General features: G+C 40.5%; 1 protein-coding gene across 14 annotated transcripts in view; it reads left to right on the forward strand.

Annotated features, from left to right (window-relative positions):
- Window positions 1–17,313, forward strand: part of CAMK2G (calcium/calmodulin dependent protein kinase II gamma) — a 219,639-nt gene that overhangs the window by 192,841 nt on the left and 9,485 nt on the right. For 4 of the 14 annotated variants that reach the window (XM_070945159.1, XM_070945161.1, XM_070945147.1 and 1 more), the window contains 4 exons: window positions 7,860–7,928; window positions 9,194–9,238; window positions 10,355–10,403; window positions 13,483–13,614. In XM_070945159.1, coding sequence (XP_070801260.1) covers window positions 7,860–7,928; window positions 9,194–9,238; window positions 10,355–10,403; window positions 13,483–13,614 — 295 coding nt within the window. The remainder of the gene's footprint in view (window positions 1–7,859; window positions 7,929–9,193; window positions 9,239–10,354; window positions 10,404–13,482; window positions 13,615–17,313) is intronic. The other 10 variants (XM_070945148.1, XM_070945150.1, XM_070945151.1 and 7 more) reach the window with 3 other exon arrangements.

A 17,313-nucleotide genomic window follows, 5' to 3' on the forward strand; every position in this document is an offset into this window, starting at 1 on the left:
TCCCTCCCTCTCTCTCTACCTTTATCTCTCTCTTTCCATCCTCCCTCCCTCCCTCCCTCTCTCTATTTCTCTCTCTCTCTTTCCCTCCCTCTCTTTATCTCTCTGTCTCATCTATCTATCTATCTATCTATCTATCTATCTATCTATCTATCTATCTATCTATCCATCCATCCATCCATCCATCCATCCATCCATCCATGCTCTCCTGTCCAGCTTCACGTGTCATGTGAATCCAATCACTTGGGCTGTGGAGGGGGAGTGGAGGCTGGCAGACAAAGCCAAGCATTAGAGCTCCACACAAAATAAGGCAATTCCAACCTGGATCCTGTTGGGGAGACACCCCTCCCCCTTCCCTCTCCCTCTCTCTCCCCGGGCAGCCTGAGAGCAGCTCCCTCCTCGGAGGCAACCAGCAAGCAAACAAACATGGTGCTCTGGCTGGGAGATGGCGGCATAGAGCCCCACCTCTGGCCAGCCAGAGCGGAGCAAGCAGGGCGCGCACATTCCCCAGTGCCACTGCGGTGCTGGCACTGGCCGGGAGGAATGCTCGAGCCGAATGTTTGGAGCTACGCTTGACAGAGTTTGCAAGCAGGTTCGACGGGGCCACTTAACCGGTTTGGTTCGCTTCAGCGCGGGTGGGAACACAGAAGGCAAAGGAAATCCATGCCTCTCAGCGTTCAGCCCTCAAATACTCCTTTGGGGTGACTTTCCCTGCTTTTGAAACATTATGTTTAGCAGCAATAAAAAAGAAAAACTTTTGTAATATCATTTCTCTTTCCCTCCCTCTCTCTCTCTCTCTCTCTCCCCCTCTCTCTTTGTTTCTCTCTCTCTTTCCCTCCCTCCCTCCCTCCCTCTCTCTTTCTCTCCCTCCCTCTCTCTCTCTCTGCCTCCCTCTGTTTCTTCCACCCCCCTGTGGGAGGGCAAGGAACCCCTGAACTGGTGCTGGGTGGTGGGAATCTGATGTCCGTAGGCCGAGGAACCCAGGAGCAGCATGCCGTAGCTCAGTGGGGAGGCAGGGCATCCCAACATAGGCAGCTCTGCAGGAAAAGCAACTGCTTTTTTTTCCTGAGCTGATCGCATTGTGGCTCTGCATCGTAATGGGCTTCAGGAGGAGGAGGGGACCCTGTCTCCCCCATTGTTGTGACCCAGGTCCAAGTAGTTAGTATTAAATACAAACAGTTTGAAAACAAACAGACTTTATTAGAACAGCTGAGAATTAACTCATTCTCAGCATAGTCCAAACTAAATTAAAGCTAATTCTTCAAAACACCATTCCACAGTTTATCACCTGACCTTGAGATTATTAGGCAAACTGCCAAAGGCTTTTCTTGGCAAAAGTTCAGAAGCAGAAGACGCCGACAAGAAATGAATACAGTGAAACAAGAACCAATTCTTTCAACGTTGTTTTCCGGCAAAGAGGCCAAGAGCCATTGCTGGTCTTTTAAGCCTTATGAGAGGGGCCAATCATCTCTTGGCCCTACTCCCGAGTCGTCCTCTCTGCTTTAGCTGCTCCTGCTTTCTGGCAGCTCTTCTCATACGTGCACTAGGAACAGGCTCCTCCTGCTCCTCTGCCTCTCTACTGTCAGCCTCTGGAGGCTCCAAAGTCCGCACCTCACTCCCCGATGGCCCTGGCCCCATCTCTGCCTCTGACGCAGAGCCCTCATCCGGGCCTTCCCCAGCCTCCAGGACTGGCCCATGTTCTTCCTCAGCCTCATCGCTGTCCGACTCCGCTGCCAACTCTGCAGGCTGCGGTCGGACCACAACACCCATTAAGTGTATGAGTGAAAAAGTTCACTCAATCAATTCCAATTTCGTGAGATCTTTTTCTTTCGTGAGAAGTTGAAATTGATTGAGTGAAACGTGATGGAGAAATGCGATGGGAGCTGGGCTGGGGCGACTGCATGCATGCCCACAGAGAGGGCTCTGTGTGCCACATCTGTTACGTGTGCCATAGGTTCACCATCATGGACCTATGACATGGCATTTCAGGACAAGATTTGAAGGCTGTATGTGTTCATTATAGGCAAATTACTAGCCCAAGGCTGGATCAAATATAGAGCATTTGCTCTCCATCTGTTTATAGAGAAGCAGTGCTATCCTGAACTGCATTCATATGCCTTTTCTTTGTCAAGGAAGGGTACTTAATGGCTTGTTTTGCTAAATGCCTGACAGAAAATATGGGCAGCATATTTTTTGTTCCTTTTATTGGCACTAACTAAATCTGGTCATATTGTTAAAAACTCTGCATGGTAAACATACCTGACAAGGCAGAATGTTATATCCTTTCCTACCAGATCTTTCTAATATGACAGTGGAATTTAGAACAAATGACTTAAGTATTGGTGATACACATAATTCTTGACAGAATTGAGAGTGCAATCTTGGTAGAAATACAGCCACCAAAAATACTTTGCATTGTGCACAGTATCTTGCATCATGCTACCTATTTTTATTATGAAATGTCTGCAAGGAAACAACCAAGCTCAGAGAGCACCAAGGACCCCACAAAAGTATCTTCTATCACATTTTGTAAGATTTATTCCATTTTATAGCAGTGAGTCATAGTGGCATCAGCTGTAACAATTGAGCTGCTCAGATGGAATCCTGGGCATATTTTTAATCTTTTAGTGACAGCTTACCAATAAAGTGTATTTGGGAGACCTTTATGACTTGGCGCAGCTGAGCATTGCGGCTTTAAGGGGTTAAGATGCTTAGGCATGAAGATTAATTAAGTTAAGATGTTTTACTAGCTTCACACAGGGATGATCACATTTCACACTTGCTTTGTCTATTTTGTGTTTCGACTAAAACCTTGAAGGCACAAAAGGCATGCATTTAGATGAAAAGAATTCTATGTCCAGGAATTTATTTAGAGTACCAGGAATGAATAGAATTCATAGCCATTTTGACAGGCACTCTCAAAAAGTTTTGATGAACTGTTCATTACATATTTGGGGTAAGTTGAAACCTACTTTTTCCTGTTAAATGTTTGGGTGACAGAATAATTTGCCAATCTGTTGCAAATCATCTAGAGATCTGTCACTAGAGTCATAGCTATTGTCTCTACACAATAAAGCAGCAGGTTGCACTTTAAATAGGATCTGAATAAGGTTACCTTTAATCTTTTTGCTTTTAGGTTTTCTGAATACGAACTTCTCAGTACTAACAGAAATCATCTTACAGCCTGAAACGTCTTAAAGATCTTGATCTTTCCACAGCTATTGCTTTCTACCAGGAGGTTTGAATTAAGGATACAGTCTTGTAAATTACATATCTTTCACAAGACTAGGATATAAAACAATCAGGCATCAGTTTTGTGCCCACTGGTAAAAATATCAATAGGATGAGAATGATAAATGGATTCTCAGACTTTCTCTCCTTATAATGATAGAGGAATCTCTTTTGGCCCTATGCTGTTGGCATTACTGCCTAGCATTCATGTTTCCATTTGTTGTATAGGTAGTCTTTGACTTGCAACCACCATGGAGCCCAAAATTTCTGTTGCTAAGCAACCTGGTTGTTAAATGAGTTTCACCCCATTTTATGACCTTTCTTGCCATCATTAATTGAATCTCTGCAATTGTTAAGTTAATAACATGATTGTTAAACGGGCCTGATGGCTCAGCAGACTGATAGCATTGTGATTAACATTCAGCTGTCTGCAATTACTGTAAGTTCGAATCTCACCAGGCTCAAGGTTGACTCAGCCTTCCATCCTTTCTAAGGTAGGTAAAATGAGGACCCAGTTTGTGGGGGCAATAAGCTGACTTTGTATAAATATACAAAAGTATGAAGGCTATTGCTTAATGCATTGTAAGCCGCCCTGAGTCTCCGGAGAAGGGCGGCATATAAATCATTTTTTTTTTTAATCTTTTTCTTTCAAGCTCCTTGTCATTCTAGCATCTCCCATCTGGACTCACTATTTTGTAAATACAGTGGGATCAATGCAGAATAAAGACTTCTTAAATACTGTTTTGTGTGCAATCATGCTTTTTAAATCCCCAAGCTTACTTTGATTTTTTTTCTTTTTACATTTGATTTTCCAACACTCTCTAAGACAAAAAATGGAGGATGCTACTTTATTGAGATTAGAGAAGGAAGAGGGGGCCTTGTAACCAAGCCAGCCAAGGACAAGAGATGCAGAATTTTATTTTGGATAGGGCATAAAGGGATATAGGATTTCTGTGTTCATAGACACATCCGTTCCTTCATTCAATCTGTATAGAAAGACTCCCTTTCAGACCAGTTTGGAGGTATGCAATGTAGCTCACTTATATGAAAACCTGCCACAGGGCTCATTCTCTCCTTCAGACCCTCCCACATTTTGAAGGTTCCCTGAATGCAGGCAAAAAAATTGGACCTCCTTTTTATATCTGTGTCAGGAATTCTGACACATTGTGATGCCACATCTTCTAAAGGTGATAAATGAATTTGTATCGATTTCATCCCTATTCATGGTTAATGTTGGGGGAAAATACAGTAAATCTGGCATTTGCTTTTAATAATTACATTTGAATTTGTGTGTCCTGTCCTGTGAAACAAAGCTAGAACTTTGTGTTTATGAAGGGGCTAGGGCAGAACATGTTGCATGATCAGTAGATGTTAATATGAGCCTTGGTAGTACAGTGGTTTAATGCACCCTGTAATTAACACAGCTGCCTGCAATTTCTGCAGGTTCGAATCTTACCAGGCTCAAGGTTGACTCAGCCTTCCATCCTTTCTAAGGTAGGTTAAATGAGGACCCAGTTTGTGGGGGCAATAAGCTGACTTTGTATAAATATACCAAAGTATGAAGGCTATTGCTTAACGCATTGTAAGCCGCCCTGAGTCTCCGGAGAAGGGCGGCATATAAATCAAATTAAAAAAAAAAAAAAAACTTGCAGGAAAAAAATAGTTTTGTTCAGTCCAGTTGTGCTAACTCTCCCCTCCAAATATTCTAAATATTCTAAAGATGCCATCAAAGCAAATCATAAAAACATTATCAATGTAACAATGGATTTTAATGGATATAGTAGTCCAGGATGACTGGGTCAAGGAACGGCCTTTTGAGGAGGGGCAGTACTACTGCCTAAGGAAGGTCCCTGGTCCCTGGTCTTTCTTTGGGAGCTCGTACTTTGGGAGCTCGTACTTTCTTTGGGAGCTCGTACTCAGAACAGGTTGTGATCAAGCCCACAGGTGGTAGAGCATACTTTTTGAGAAGTTGTGATGCATTCCAACATAGGTGATGATGGTAAAAAGTATGCAAAGTTACCAATATTTGAAAATAGCATAAATCTGTGAACTTATTCAAGCACACACACATGCACACTGTTGCACTTTATATTCTTCCTAAGCCCTGTCATTTTTATTGTATGTCCATTAGAGTAGCAGCAGTTGCAGTAACAACAGGCTATAGTAGTAGGACTGGATTTTGAGATAAAGAGAAAGTAACAACATGCAACAAAAAATTTTAAAAAATACAGAAGAAGTGAAAGAGTATAACATGTTAAGAACCAGCAAATTGTTGGATGGAGCATTTGGTCAGCAAACTGGCATTCCTGCAGATCAGGACCAATCCACTATCATCACTACTTCTGATTATCCTCGTTATTTGCCTGCCATATTATGGAATCACCACATAAGGGTGAACTCTTTACTTTGATGTCATTCTGTGATGTTTTACCAGTAATCATCCTGTATTGGGGAAAAGGACTCGGGAGTTGGAGGGGCCTCCTTCACTGTCGCTTTTACTTCCTTGGTTAGAATTCAGCCTAAAAGGAAAGGAGCTAGCTAGCGGCCTACTGATAGGTTACAATCCAGCTGTGCTCTTAGAATCTGTTCCCAAGCTATTTCCTTTTCCTTATTTCTATCTCGAGGTCTTGGTCCTAACACCAAACTACAATAAAGCCAGCAGTAGTTTTTTTTTTTTTAAATCTCTCAGATATTCTCAATATGTGTAGAAAAAGAACAAGGTGTCCTTGCTCTCCATAATAGCCCTTCAAAACTTCTCTCCAGGGCTTCCCTCAACGGTGGCTCCTTTTGGGGTGAACGGATGCAGTTTGGGGCAGAGGCATCTTGGCTAGGGAAGCTGAACGAGCAACTCTGCCCAAGATACCAGGAGTCACTTGGGAGCCCTGAGGCACGATTAATTAAGGAGGGAGGCATGGACCAAGTGTGGTGTCCTGACTTGTTTGAGGGAGGGCTGGCACTAACATCCAGGTAGAGTTCATTTCCAGAACCAATTCCAAGGAGCTAATTCTAGGAAAGAGGCCTTTTTTAGGTTTGCTTCTTCAAGGAGAGGCAGGTATTTGGAATGCTTGCAGGTTCATCGGCAGCAATTTGAGAGGTCAGATCCCACGGATTCTCTGTCCTCCGAGTTCTTTTCTTAATTCTGAAGGAACAAAAGTGTTTATTTTCTGTAGGTAGTTCTTGCTTAACAACTATTTGTTTAGAGACCATTCAAAACCATGACAGTATTGAACAAATATTAGTTATGATTAGTCCTTGAAGCTGTGGCCACCGTAGTGCCCTCAGAATCAAAATGCTGGTGCAGGTAGCCCACCTGATTGTACAACTGCCCCCACTCGTTTATGGACCCTGCCCACTGCTGGCCTTCACTGTCTTCTTCCTCTGGTGCTGCTGAAGCAGGCCTGGCTGGGGTCGTTACTGGCCCTTAGTAGTGGAGTGCAGGCAGTCAAAAGGGCAGAGATGGGGGGGGGAGGCGGAAAGATAGGCGGGGGAGTTGAAGCAGAGGCAAGCACAGCAAAGTGGGAGAGCCTCATTTGGGAAAGGGAGCCTGCTGGGCCTAGCTGGGGAGGAGCCATCAGTTTGCAGGGAAGGAGAAGCAGGCATAAGGCCTCACCAACAGCCCCAATGAGGACTAGTGGAACTGCTGTTGTTAAGCAGTGTGGCTGCATGACGTTTCGCCTAATGACCATTTCCTCTGGGGTGAAAATTCTGGTCCTAATTAGGGGTGTTTAAGTGAGGACTAACTGTAGAGGGTATCATTTTTCTGTTTTACATTATTACTATTCACAGCACTGCTCTTAAATATTTGAGAAATTCATAACAATATTGTTTTTTATGTCACTGTATATGAAAAGCTTTAAAATGGGAGTTGGGCTTGGTACCTCTTGAAATGTACAGTTGCAAAGAAGAAGATCTGGAAGAACCTTGATTCTGTCAGAGCTGCCCCCACCCCCCCTTTGGCCCATCTCCCAAAAAGAGCATGATGCTGTGTCCAGATTCTTTTTTTTTGCCTGTTACATTTTACTTAGAGGGTGTTATTTTGTCATGCCTTTATTATAGGTATTGTAAGGAGCTGTTTGTGATTCCTGGGTAATCCAGCCTTCGATGGGGCTAGAACCACTTAGTTCTACTGAATGCAACAGGCTTTCAGGCCTGGTTACAGGCTGGTGCAATGCAAATTTATTCTGTAACTTTCGGCTGAGCAGTGAAACCTCCCTTTTCCGTATTAAGTCCTACAGGTGAACTGAAGGTGCCTTGGCTCACTTGCTAACTCCTTCTTAGAAAGTGCACATCTGGATCTGCCCAGCTGACTGCGCTTCATCTAAATATGTTCCTTTCTCTTAATGACTTCACCCATTGGTTGATTTAAGTCTGTCTGTGGCACTCATTTTCCTCCATAGACTTTGGGCCATTTTCCATCTCCTGCTCCTTTTCCCCATCCTGTCTAACTTTCTGGCGTTATCTGTGGGAGGTGATAAATAAAGCAATGCTTGTTATCGTCCTCCAGCTCTCTTCTCTCATAGAGTTGATTTGGGAAGGGACTGAACTAATTTTTAGCAATCAATGTCATGTTGTTATGATTACTGCCCAAGGAGGGCAGAGCTAAAACTAAACCATCTGTTTTTCTGTCTTAGCCACAGACCAACAACAAAGCCAGTGTAGTAAGCCCAGCAAAAGAAACGCCCCCAGTGCAGATGTCCATGGTATCTTTCCCAACCATTTCTTTCTCCTTGCTTATTTTTGGTCCTTACCCTTGGCCAGAATGCTGCCTGTGTTGCTCTTTTGTTTTGGCTTAGTTCTGTCTGCACTCCCAAACATTATCCCAACTTCCTTGCCAGTTGGAGGTGCAAAGTGCTCTGGTGTCTGTATGTGGGTCCTGCAGCTTGGCCAGACTGAAGGAGGCTGCAGCAGAGTGGCCATCAGCATCCAGTCTCCAAGGAAGGAAGGAATGGAAAACTCTTCTGTGGTCTGATTTGCACAGGGTTTTTCGCTACTCCCCACTAACACTCTTGCCGAGGGCCACCCATTCCATAAGGCAGCGGAAAGGCCCTTCTGCCAGTTGTCCTTGAAAATTGAGTGGTAGCCTTATGTGGTATCTGATGGGGAAACGTGAGGGCACTATGGCCCTGAGTCATACTGCTGACGAGGGGGCACCAAAGGGCCCCTGGGGAACAAAACTGGATAAGGACAAGCCTCTCCATAATAATTCAGGAATGAGGGCCAGTATAAGAACTTAGTGGGATTCTTAGAGACTGGATAGTTGCTTTTCATTCTCTGTAATGCTTTTTTCCCCTCTGGGGATATTTCATAATTTGAATTCCCACATACACAGTGTATCCCATAATGCACTGGCTTTAAAAGAGTTGCTTGTAAGTTGCTTAGCTATCTTCTTCTCTTTGTATTGAAGTCATCCCATCTTGGCAACTCCATTTGGATCAAACGTGAGATTTTGCCTGTTCTCTGTGTAGTTCTCTGCTGTAGCATATACGGGTGCCTTTGTCGCCCATTGCGTGGGAAATTATGAATGTCCCCGTAGAGAGAGAAATAATGCCAAAAAGCTCTGTGGGGAAGACATGGAGACAAAGCCATATGTTCAGCCTCTTTATTCTGAGTGAAATTTTAAATGGACATTTTCTTTTATTTAATGAATTACAACAGTTTGCCCAAACTTTTTTTTTCATAGCTGTAATGAGCTTTCAGATGAAATGTATAGATTTTTAGAATATGGAGAAATACACGTGTCTTTGTCTCCTAGGAAATGTAGGTATTAGTGGATCTTTTTGAAGAACTTTTGGGCTCTCCAAGGGAGTGGTCTGTGTCTATCTGTTATCCGCTCACACCATCCTCAGATAGAAATCTTGCGCTTTGTTCTTGTTTGTTATTTTGCTTTCCCAACAGATACTGCACAGAGAAGGAAACATGCTTTGAACTAGAATCTGATTCTTTATTTCTGTCCTCTTTCAATTAGGAACCACAAACTACGGTTGTCCACAATGCTAATGATGGCATAAAGGTAAGGTGAGGTTCACAAAAGACCTCCATAATTCCAAATTGGCCTCTTCCTTATCCTTTGAAATTGCATGCGTTACATAGGATTTACATTAGCCAAAGTTATATTTAATTAATTGTATAAACCCGCTAGAAGAGATGGTCAGCAAGTTTTCCCCAAGTCCTATGATGTCTAACTGGCTTACCTCATTTATTAGATAGCTGGCATTTTTTAAAATCCATTTTATTTTGAAATATAACTATATTTATGGCTGATTTGAACATTTCATTCAGAGATTTCTCCTTGTCTTTTTTGATAAAGAAAATATAATACAAACAAATTCAAAACTTATTGAACATTTTCTCATACTACATTTTGATGCTTGGCACAACTTTTCCTACAAATTACAAATTAGGTGTGGTGTTTCTCATCATTTGCAGTTTCAATATAACTTCCTGACCATGTTTTCTTTTATTATTGTAAGCTTTCTTTTAATTGTGAACTTTGTTCCATTTGAGCCTGAGAGTTATCTCATATAAAAGCCTGTAGTAGGAATTTTTTTAAGATATCAAAATCTACAACATAATACTGCAGTTAGTTCCTGACTTTCAACCACAACTGGACCAGAATTTATGTTGTTAAGCAAGGCAGCTCTTAAGTGAGTCATACCCAATTTAACCATCTTTTTCCATAGGTTGTAATCACTGCACAATTGTTAAGCCAACCCAGCATCCCTCATCGATTTTGCTTATAAGAAAGCTGGCTGGGAGTTATTTAGTCATTGTGTGAGTCATACAGTTTGACCACTATGAAGAAAGCCCTGTGCCAGGCAGGGATCACTAGATTTTACTTCATGTAAAAAAAGAATAAATATATCCAGAAAATTTCAGAGTATAGAAGATTACCGAAGACATTCCATAATTTATCTGTAATTTAAACAATACTGTGGCTTGGAGATGTTGAGAGGCCATTGTAATGAGGAAAGGAGCAATAAAACATTAGTTGTGGAATTTCAAAATAGTATTTAGAGTAAGACTGCATCAAATGACTGAAAGTTATCAAATGTCCATTTTTCCTTCTTGTCTGCTTTTCTTGAAGAAGTCTGCTTGCCTTGTGAATACTGATGTTTCTATCTTGCAGGGTTCTACAGAGAGCTGCAATACCACAACTGAAGATGAAGATTTGAAAGGTACATACAGCTTAATAGCAAACAGAGAAGAGATGGCAGGGTCATTGGCAAAGCAGCTTTTTTCCATGTCAGCTTCTGTGCATAAAAAAGTTGATTGACCCCCTTTAAAGGAATAAGAGTTATTGTAGTTCTTGTCTTCTGGATTTGCTGGTCTACTGACTGGGCATATTATTATTGTGGTTGGTTGCACAGTCAGCCAGATGTTTAAACTGGATTTGACATTTTTATCTTCCTATTGAGTCCTTCCCAAGAACCTGGGATATTACTGTTATTTATTAAATTTACACACCGCCTGACTCCCAGCAACTCTGGATGCTTTACAGTTGTTAAAGACATTTAACACAAAAGCACAGGAGGCAAAAGAACAGTGATGGTTAAGAAAACACACACATATATATTTCTGTATGTATGTAAACAACCTCATCATTGTTCTCATTTCTAATATTTAACCATTTAGGAATCTTATTGAATCTTCCTAGTAGTTTCCGGGAAAACAGATTTGAAGTATTTCTATGCAATGTGTAAAAATTACAAGATGAACTATTCATAGTTCAAGTTGCCACAGTAGGCAAACATTAATTTTCATTATTTACAGCATGTCATAATGAGTCCTTTAAACTGACCTCAATTTATTGACTAGAATCGAAGGAGGAGAGTACTTGCATTGTTGTGTGTGGATGTGATGTTTCTGGAAAGTTCTTATATCAAACCTTTCCTGCTTATCTGTCAAGGCAGGCCCCTCACTTGTGGAATCACATCTCCAATCCTATCTCCAATGCAAAAATCTGGATGACCACAGGGTGGCAGCATAGGGTCATAAAAGTGCAAATGCACTGCTGCCATCTAGTGGGTAACTAGGTTGTACCAATTGCACTGTTTGCCTTGTTCTCCCTTGTCTTTTGAAAAAGTGGTAGGGTGGGGAGTAAGCAGAATCCTGGGAAAGCAGCATCAAAGCTCGTAATATTTTACAGGACACTCCAAGTGACCAAAATCCTTTATTTGTAAAAAAGAAAACTAGATTGAGGGTCAGCCTGTTTTGAACAAGGTGCACGCCTCCTGAAACAACAGCGTTGAAACACACCTGGGAGTCGTTATCTACATTACTCATTTCTGACAGTGCTTACCTATACTTTGGTTCCCGTCTGTCTTGAGCACTGTAATGTACTCAATGTAATGTACATTAGACTGTACAGCTACATTAGTAAAGTCACAATAAGTGGTCATATTATTATATGATAATTTCACTGGGTATAACGAAGGTGTTATTACTATTTTTAAGGAGAAAAATGATTTATGGGAGGCCTGTCACAGGAGCCATTTCTCCCCTTATGAAGCGTCTGTGGTGGTGGAAGGCAGTGTTACCGCAGTTGGGGAAGCATCGTCTTCACATTGTATTTGTGAATTGCCTCTCTGTAAAATAATTAAAAATGAGACCTAAGCTGAGACAATTTCTTAGTTTCACTTTACATAATTATCAAAAGGCACTATGTTTGATCTTTCAAGGCTTTTTACTTCATGAACTTAAACAGGAAACTCCCAAGCCTCAGAATCAAAAAAGTGAAGTGATCCTTGAATTTGTTTGACCAACTTCTAACCTTACTAAACATAATTTATCAAAGCCAGCTTCTATACCGTCAATCTTTTGTTTCTGCCTCCAGAAACATATAACCACTAGACCAGTATTTATTTGGTTGGCAACTTTAAGATGCGTGGACTTGATGTCTGCACAGGCTGAAGTAATACAAAACGGTTCTGTTATTTAAAGACATTTCCTTAGACTTGGCGAGATAAAGCATAGCTTTCTTGAGTCAACAGAAAAATCTTCCTGGCTATGCTTTGCACACTAGCCATTACATCTGGACAGATTGACAAAAGTCAGTAAATATATTCTTGTTCTTGTCTGGTTTTGCAGCCATCAAAATGTATATATGGATAGCAAAGTGAGAAAACAGTTTTCTAATTTAAAAAGTTTTTTTTTTTTTAATTTGATTTATATGCCGCCCTTCTCCGGAGAGTCAGTGCAGCTTACAATGCGTTAAGCAATAGCCTTCATCCTTTTGTATATTTATACAAAGTCAGCTTATTGCCCCCACAAACTGGGTCCTCATTTAACCTACCTTAGAAAGGATGGAAGACTGAGTCAACCTTGAGCCTGGTAAGATTCGATTTGGCTGTCATTCTGTAGAGATTTCCACATTTTTGGTGAGTCTACCTTGATTAGCTGAAGTAGATACTAAGAGTTCTTAGGAGGAATGAAAGGGACCAGAGATACATGAAAACCTGTTTGGTCAATCTGCTTTCTCAGTCAGACAGTCCCAAATGTTGCAGTTGTGAAGACAGGAGGTTGTTTGCTTGCATGAAAATGAGGTGGGAAAAGCACGGAGAGTTGCTAGTGGGCACTTAGTATTTTTCTGTCTTTGTTCATTAGGACAGAGGAAGCATATAATCGAATTAGAAGAGTAGTGTTATGCTTGCTGCATTTGTAACTCACTTTTCTTCCATGACACTCAAAGTAGCCTTGATCAGATCCCCAACCTACTGAAGTTAAGTCGAATTGCTCACTCAAAAATTGTTATATAAGATCTGGCCTTCTTACAATGCCCTCTCCAACCTGTGATTGGTTTAATAAGAAAATATTGATTTGGGGACAAGATCTGACATTTTTCTTGGTGAAATTGGCATTTTTAAAAATTCCAAATAATTGCAATGTCTTTTATTTCCTCCTAAATGTCTGGAAATTATGCTCCTGGGTCAGACAAACTTCTTCCTGCAGTATAGTTTTGATTGTAACATGAAATCCGTGGAATATTTTATTCTCCACCTTGTGTCTCATTTAGTTCTCAGAGTCAGGACATCAAAAGAGTGGATCTCTTTGAAAATATACTTGAAGTGTCTCTCCAGTGGGGAAGGTGTTCCAGAGATCCATCAAAGAATGGCCCGGGAGCTGCTTTTATCCAGGAGCAGTGTGTGCTCTGGGATTTTGTCTTATTGTGAATGGGTGTAGATTTGTATTGTCAGTGCAATTCTTATCCTGCTTTCTGCTTTTATTTTTATTTTAATGCTTGCATTTGTTTTGCAGCTACTGCTACACTGTCTTATGAAGAGAAGCTTCTTGCCTGGGATAGCCCAGGGCAAACAGTGGAGTTGGATCGTGCTCAGTCGGAGCCTGTCCTAACTCCAGTAGTTCCATTTGCATTTAACAGTCTATCATGTAAGTTAGCTGTTAATTAGAAGTAGTAGCAGGTAGAGAAATAGTAGTAGTGATTTATGTCCCTTATTTAACACTTCCCCTTCTTATTTTTCTATTCCTACTTTTCTTCCCTATCCTCCTATAGCAGTTATCACTTTCTGCTTGAATTAATTAGTTAGGAGAGTAGAACTGTTCATTACTAAGTGTCCTCATCCCTGGAAAACTGTCGTGTGCCACACTTATCTGCATTCCCTTACATTTCAGCCTGGGATAAGTCATTGATCAATTGAACAGCATTGACCAAGAGTTATAGACAAAAATGTACATGGAAATGTGAACAAAAATGCTAAGAAAGTTAAAGCATCTGTTAACACTGTCAATTGTAGCAAATTAGCATCTGTTCTAGAATTATCAGATCACTTGTCCCCGAAGTATTCTTGTCCTTTGAGCTGCTGTTAGGATGGGCTTTCAAAGGGCATTATATGTAAGCTTGTCATACCACGAAGAAGGGACAGCACAAAAGCATATGAGAAATTGTTGCTGTTTCCTCTGTCAAGCAGTGACAAAGTGTCCTTTGTGGAACCTTCCTGCATATTTAGTTGTAAGCCAAAGTGGGAACATCCTTGCCCAAGCCATAGGATGGGAACTGAATCAGTTGGCCATCTTTCTTCATTGTCCTTTCTACCTACCTTTATCACCACGAAAACCTAAATGATAAGAGAAACTGTTCTTCTGCAGATGAGTGAGTGATGAATGCCACAAAGTTCTTTGCACTTCTCATTGAAATCATTAAGATCGTTTGTTTTGAGCAGACTATTAAGTTGAATTTTCTTGTTTGTTGTATGTAATGATCAACAGAAAGCAAGCTTATACGTTACTATTATCCATGATGATTACTGCACTCCACTAGGTTTTGAAAGCTTTCTGTTTTTAAACATGACTAAAGTCATGTTTGCTTCAGTCCAAGATCATAATAAAGTATTCATCATCACTGAATCTTCCTTCTAACAACAAAGATCAAAATGTTTTTCTAGCAGATAAAGATAGAAACTCAGATGTCCAAGAAATGTTTGCTTAGAAATGGGACACTTAGACATGAGAGAATGGTCTCCCAAACAAGCTCATTCCAAGATAGTTGGGGATTTATTTGGGTTGAACTGGAATACTCAAATCAATCTGTTTCAAGGCTGAGTAAAAACAGATGGTGGGCTGATAGGCCATAATTAAATACTTGTTTTCTGTACAGACAAAAAATGACCAAAATAATCCATTATAAAAGAGGTTAATCCAATATTTCAAGTAGCCAAGCTGCATGAGTCTCCACAGAAATTAAAAAGATTCCAGGGCTTCAAGGGTGTTCAGAACAGGTCTCCAAAATTCAGATTGAGTTGCCTCTACAGGCTCAAGTCACAGAACTAACAAATCTATCTACCCTATAGCAGGCATTGAAAGATCTGAACTCTGAATATATTTGTTGCAGCAGAAATATTATTATTGCCATTATGGTTAGAAAAATGCAGAATTTCATTTGAAAGTTTATCGGCCTAATAGTGATATGCGTCTGCTGTTAATGTCAGGTTGCCAAGACTTGGAAAGTTCCACCCATGTTATAAATATATTTTGTTTACTGTGACATGGATCTATGGAAAAATGCCTCAGTTAAGTAGGTAAGAGAGAAAAAATAGATTATTGGAAAGTACAGTGCAACGTTTCTTTCTCGTTGGTTGAGATGTTTAGTCTATTTGGGCACAATTTAGTAGCTGGCATGTGTACAAACTGTTGACAATGTTTGTGTTTTATTGATGCTAAGCACAACAAAAGTAGTAATTGGCCAAAAATAATGTATTGCTCAGTATATGAATGTGCTATTTCATCCATACCTTCCGTTTGTGCCACCCATTCAGATCTAACTGCCCATGGAATGACGAACACAATAGGCCTTTTAATCCTACTTAGCACGAATGGTTTAATGTATTGATTAGCTAAGGCAGTGGTTCTCAACCTGTGGGTCGGGACCCCTTTGGGGGTCGAACGACCCTTTCACAGGGGTCGCCTAAGACCATCGGAAAACACATATTTTCAGTGGTTTTAGGAATAATTTTATGGTTGGGGGTCACCACAACATGAGGAACTGTATTAAAGGGTCGCGGCATTAGGAAGGTTGAGACCCACTGAGCTAAGGGAACAGAGTAACCAGTATGCAAATGGTAGATGACAAAGATATTAGCCTTTGATTCCATGGCTTCAAGCTCAAGACTTCCACAAAAGCAAGGAGCTTGGTTATGCAAACTCTTGGAAGGGAACCAGGAAAAAATTTGGTAAGGATTAAGGATGTCATGGACATTTTGCTCTCTGACTTCAGAAAAGATAGACAGACATGAGATAAACTGCACATGTCTGCTTTTACAAAAGCATTTGATGGAATTACATGTTTTTTGTAATTGGATAAAGAAGCATAGCATAATATGTAATGCATTGCACCAGTGGGTATCATTCAGAAGATTTTAAAAATGAAGGCAGAGTTGTTTTTGCTCATAGCATAGCATATCTTCTGTTATCATCCACATGACATGTCTGTAAACATTCAAGGCCTCCATATGAACCTGTTTTTTGAAGCTATTTATTTCTGTCATGGAGGAAATCAGAAACAGATATTAAATATACTGTATTGCTCAGCTGGAAGGTATTTGAATTCTAACCATATGCTTACTGTGTGCAGTTAAAACTTTGCCTTAAGTAATTTCCTTACATGGTGAGAGTTAGAATTTGGGCTGAGGTAAAAAGTTGCTGTGGCATACATGAAACTGGGAATAATAGTCAGTCACAAAGGCTAATTGAATAAGGTATGAAAATGTTTCTTCAACTGAAATTTTAGCTCTAGCAGAACGAGACTACGCTTGGGACATTTTCAGGAGAAGCAGCAACTTTATTCAAGAATAAAAACAGTTGCTATTAAATCATTTATTTAAGCCACCAAGCAGACATTGGAGGCAGTGTTAATGTGTTTGAAGTTCCGTAACTGAAATCCCATGCTTGCATAATTTGTTGGAAGTTTCAAAGAACCGGCGGTCTTACTATAATCTTATCTGGGTCAGTACAAACACAATTAAGCTTCTTCCTACAGATCTGCATTTTGTCCCACCAACCTCAGAGTGATTGTACAGCATTTCCATTGATGGTGATGACATTTCTGTTTCTCAATACAAATCATAGTTACTATAACCCAGATTTCTACAGAACCATGGTAGTTTACAAAATACAAATTGTGGTTCAAACTAGAACAGCATAGCATGAAACAAAGAGTACAGCTCCTAAAATAACTAGAATACAAACCTTCCAGAATTTGCTACTAAATTGTAATGTCTGATTTGATGGATTTTTTAAAAAGTGATTATACTGATGATATCTCATTTAAATTTATTCCTGTCAGTGAAAAGCCAGTTGTGGCTATTGGATGAAAAAAAAATTAACATTCCTGATACAATTGCTTAGTTTCTGATGGAATAATAAACCAACGATAGACCTGTAATGGGCCCATTTCTTCAGATTTGTATCATATGGTGAATCTTTCTCGTCACAGAGTTGACGCTTCAAGATTTATTCCTTGATTCTTGGAACATTACTGCTCTATATGGATTATGTCTTAAATATAGTACAATGCCTTGACTTTCTGAATGGGCAGCCTGTTTCCTGAGCTCTTTCCTCTTAACAGCAGACGCC

Source organism: Pituophis catenifer, unplaced genomic scaffold (genome assembly GCF_029215685.1).
Source record: "Pituophis catenifer annectens isolate HBS135680 unplaced genomic scaffold, rPitCat1.0.hap2 SCAF_6, whole genome shotgun sequence".
NCBI classification, from domain to species: Eukaryota; Metazoa; Chordata; class Lepidosauria; order Squamata; family Colubridae; genus Pituophis; species Pituophis catenifer.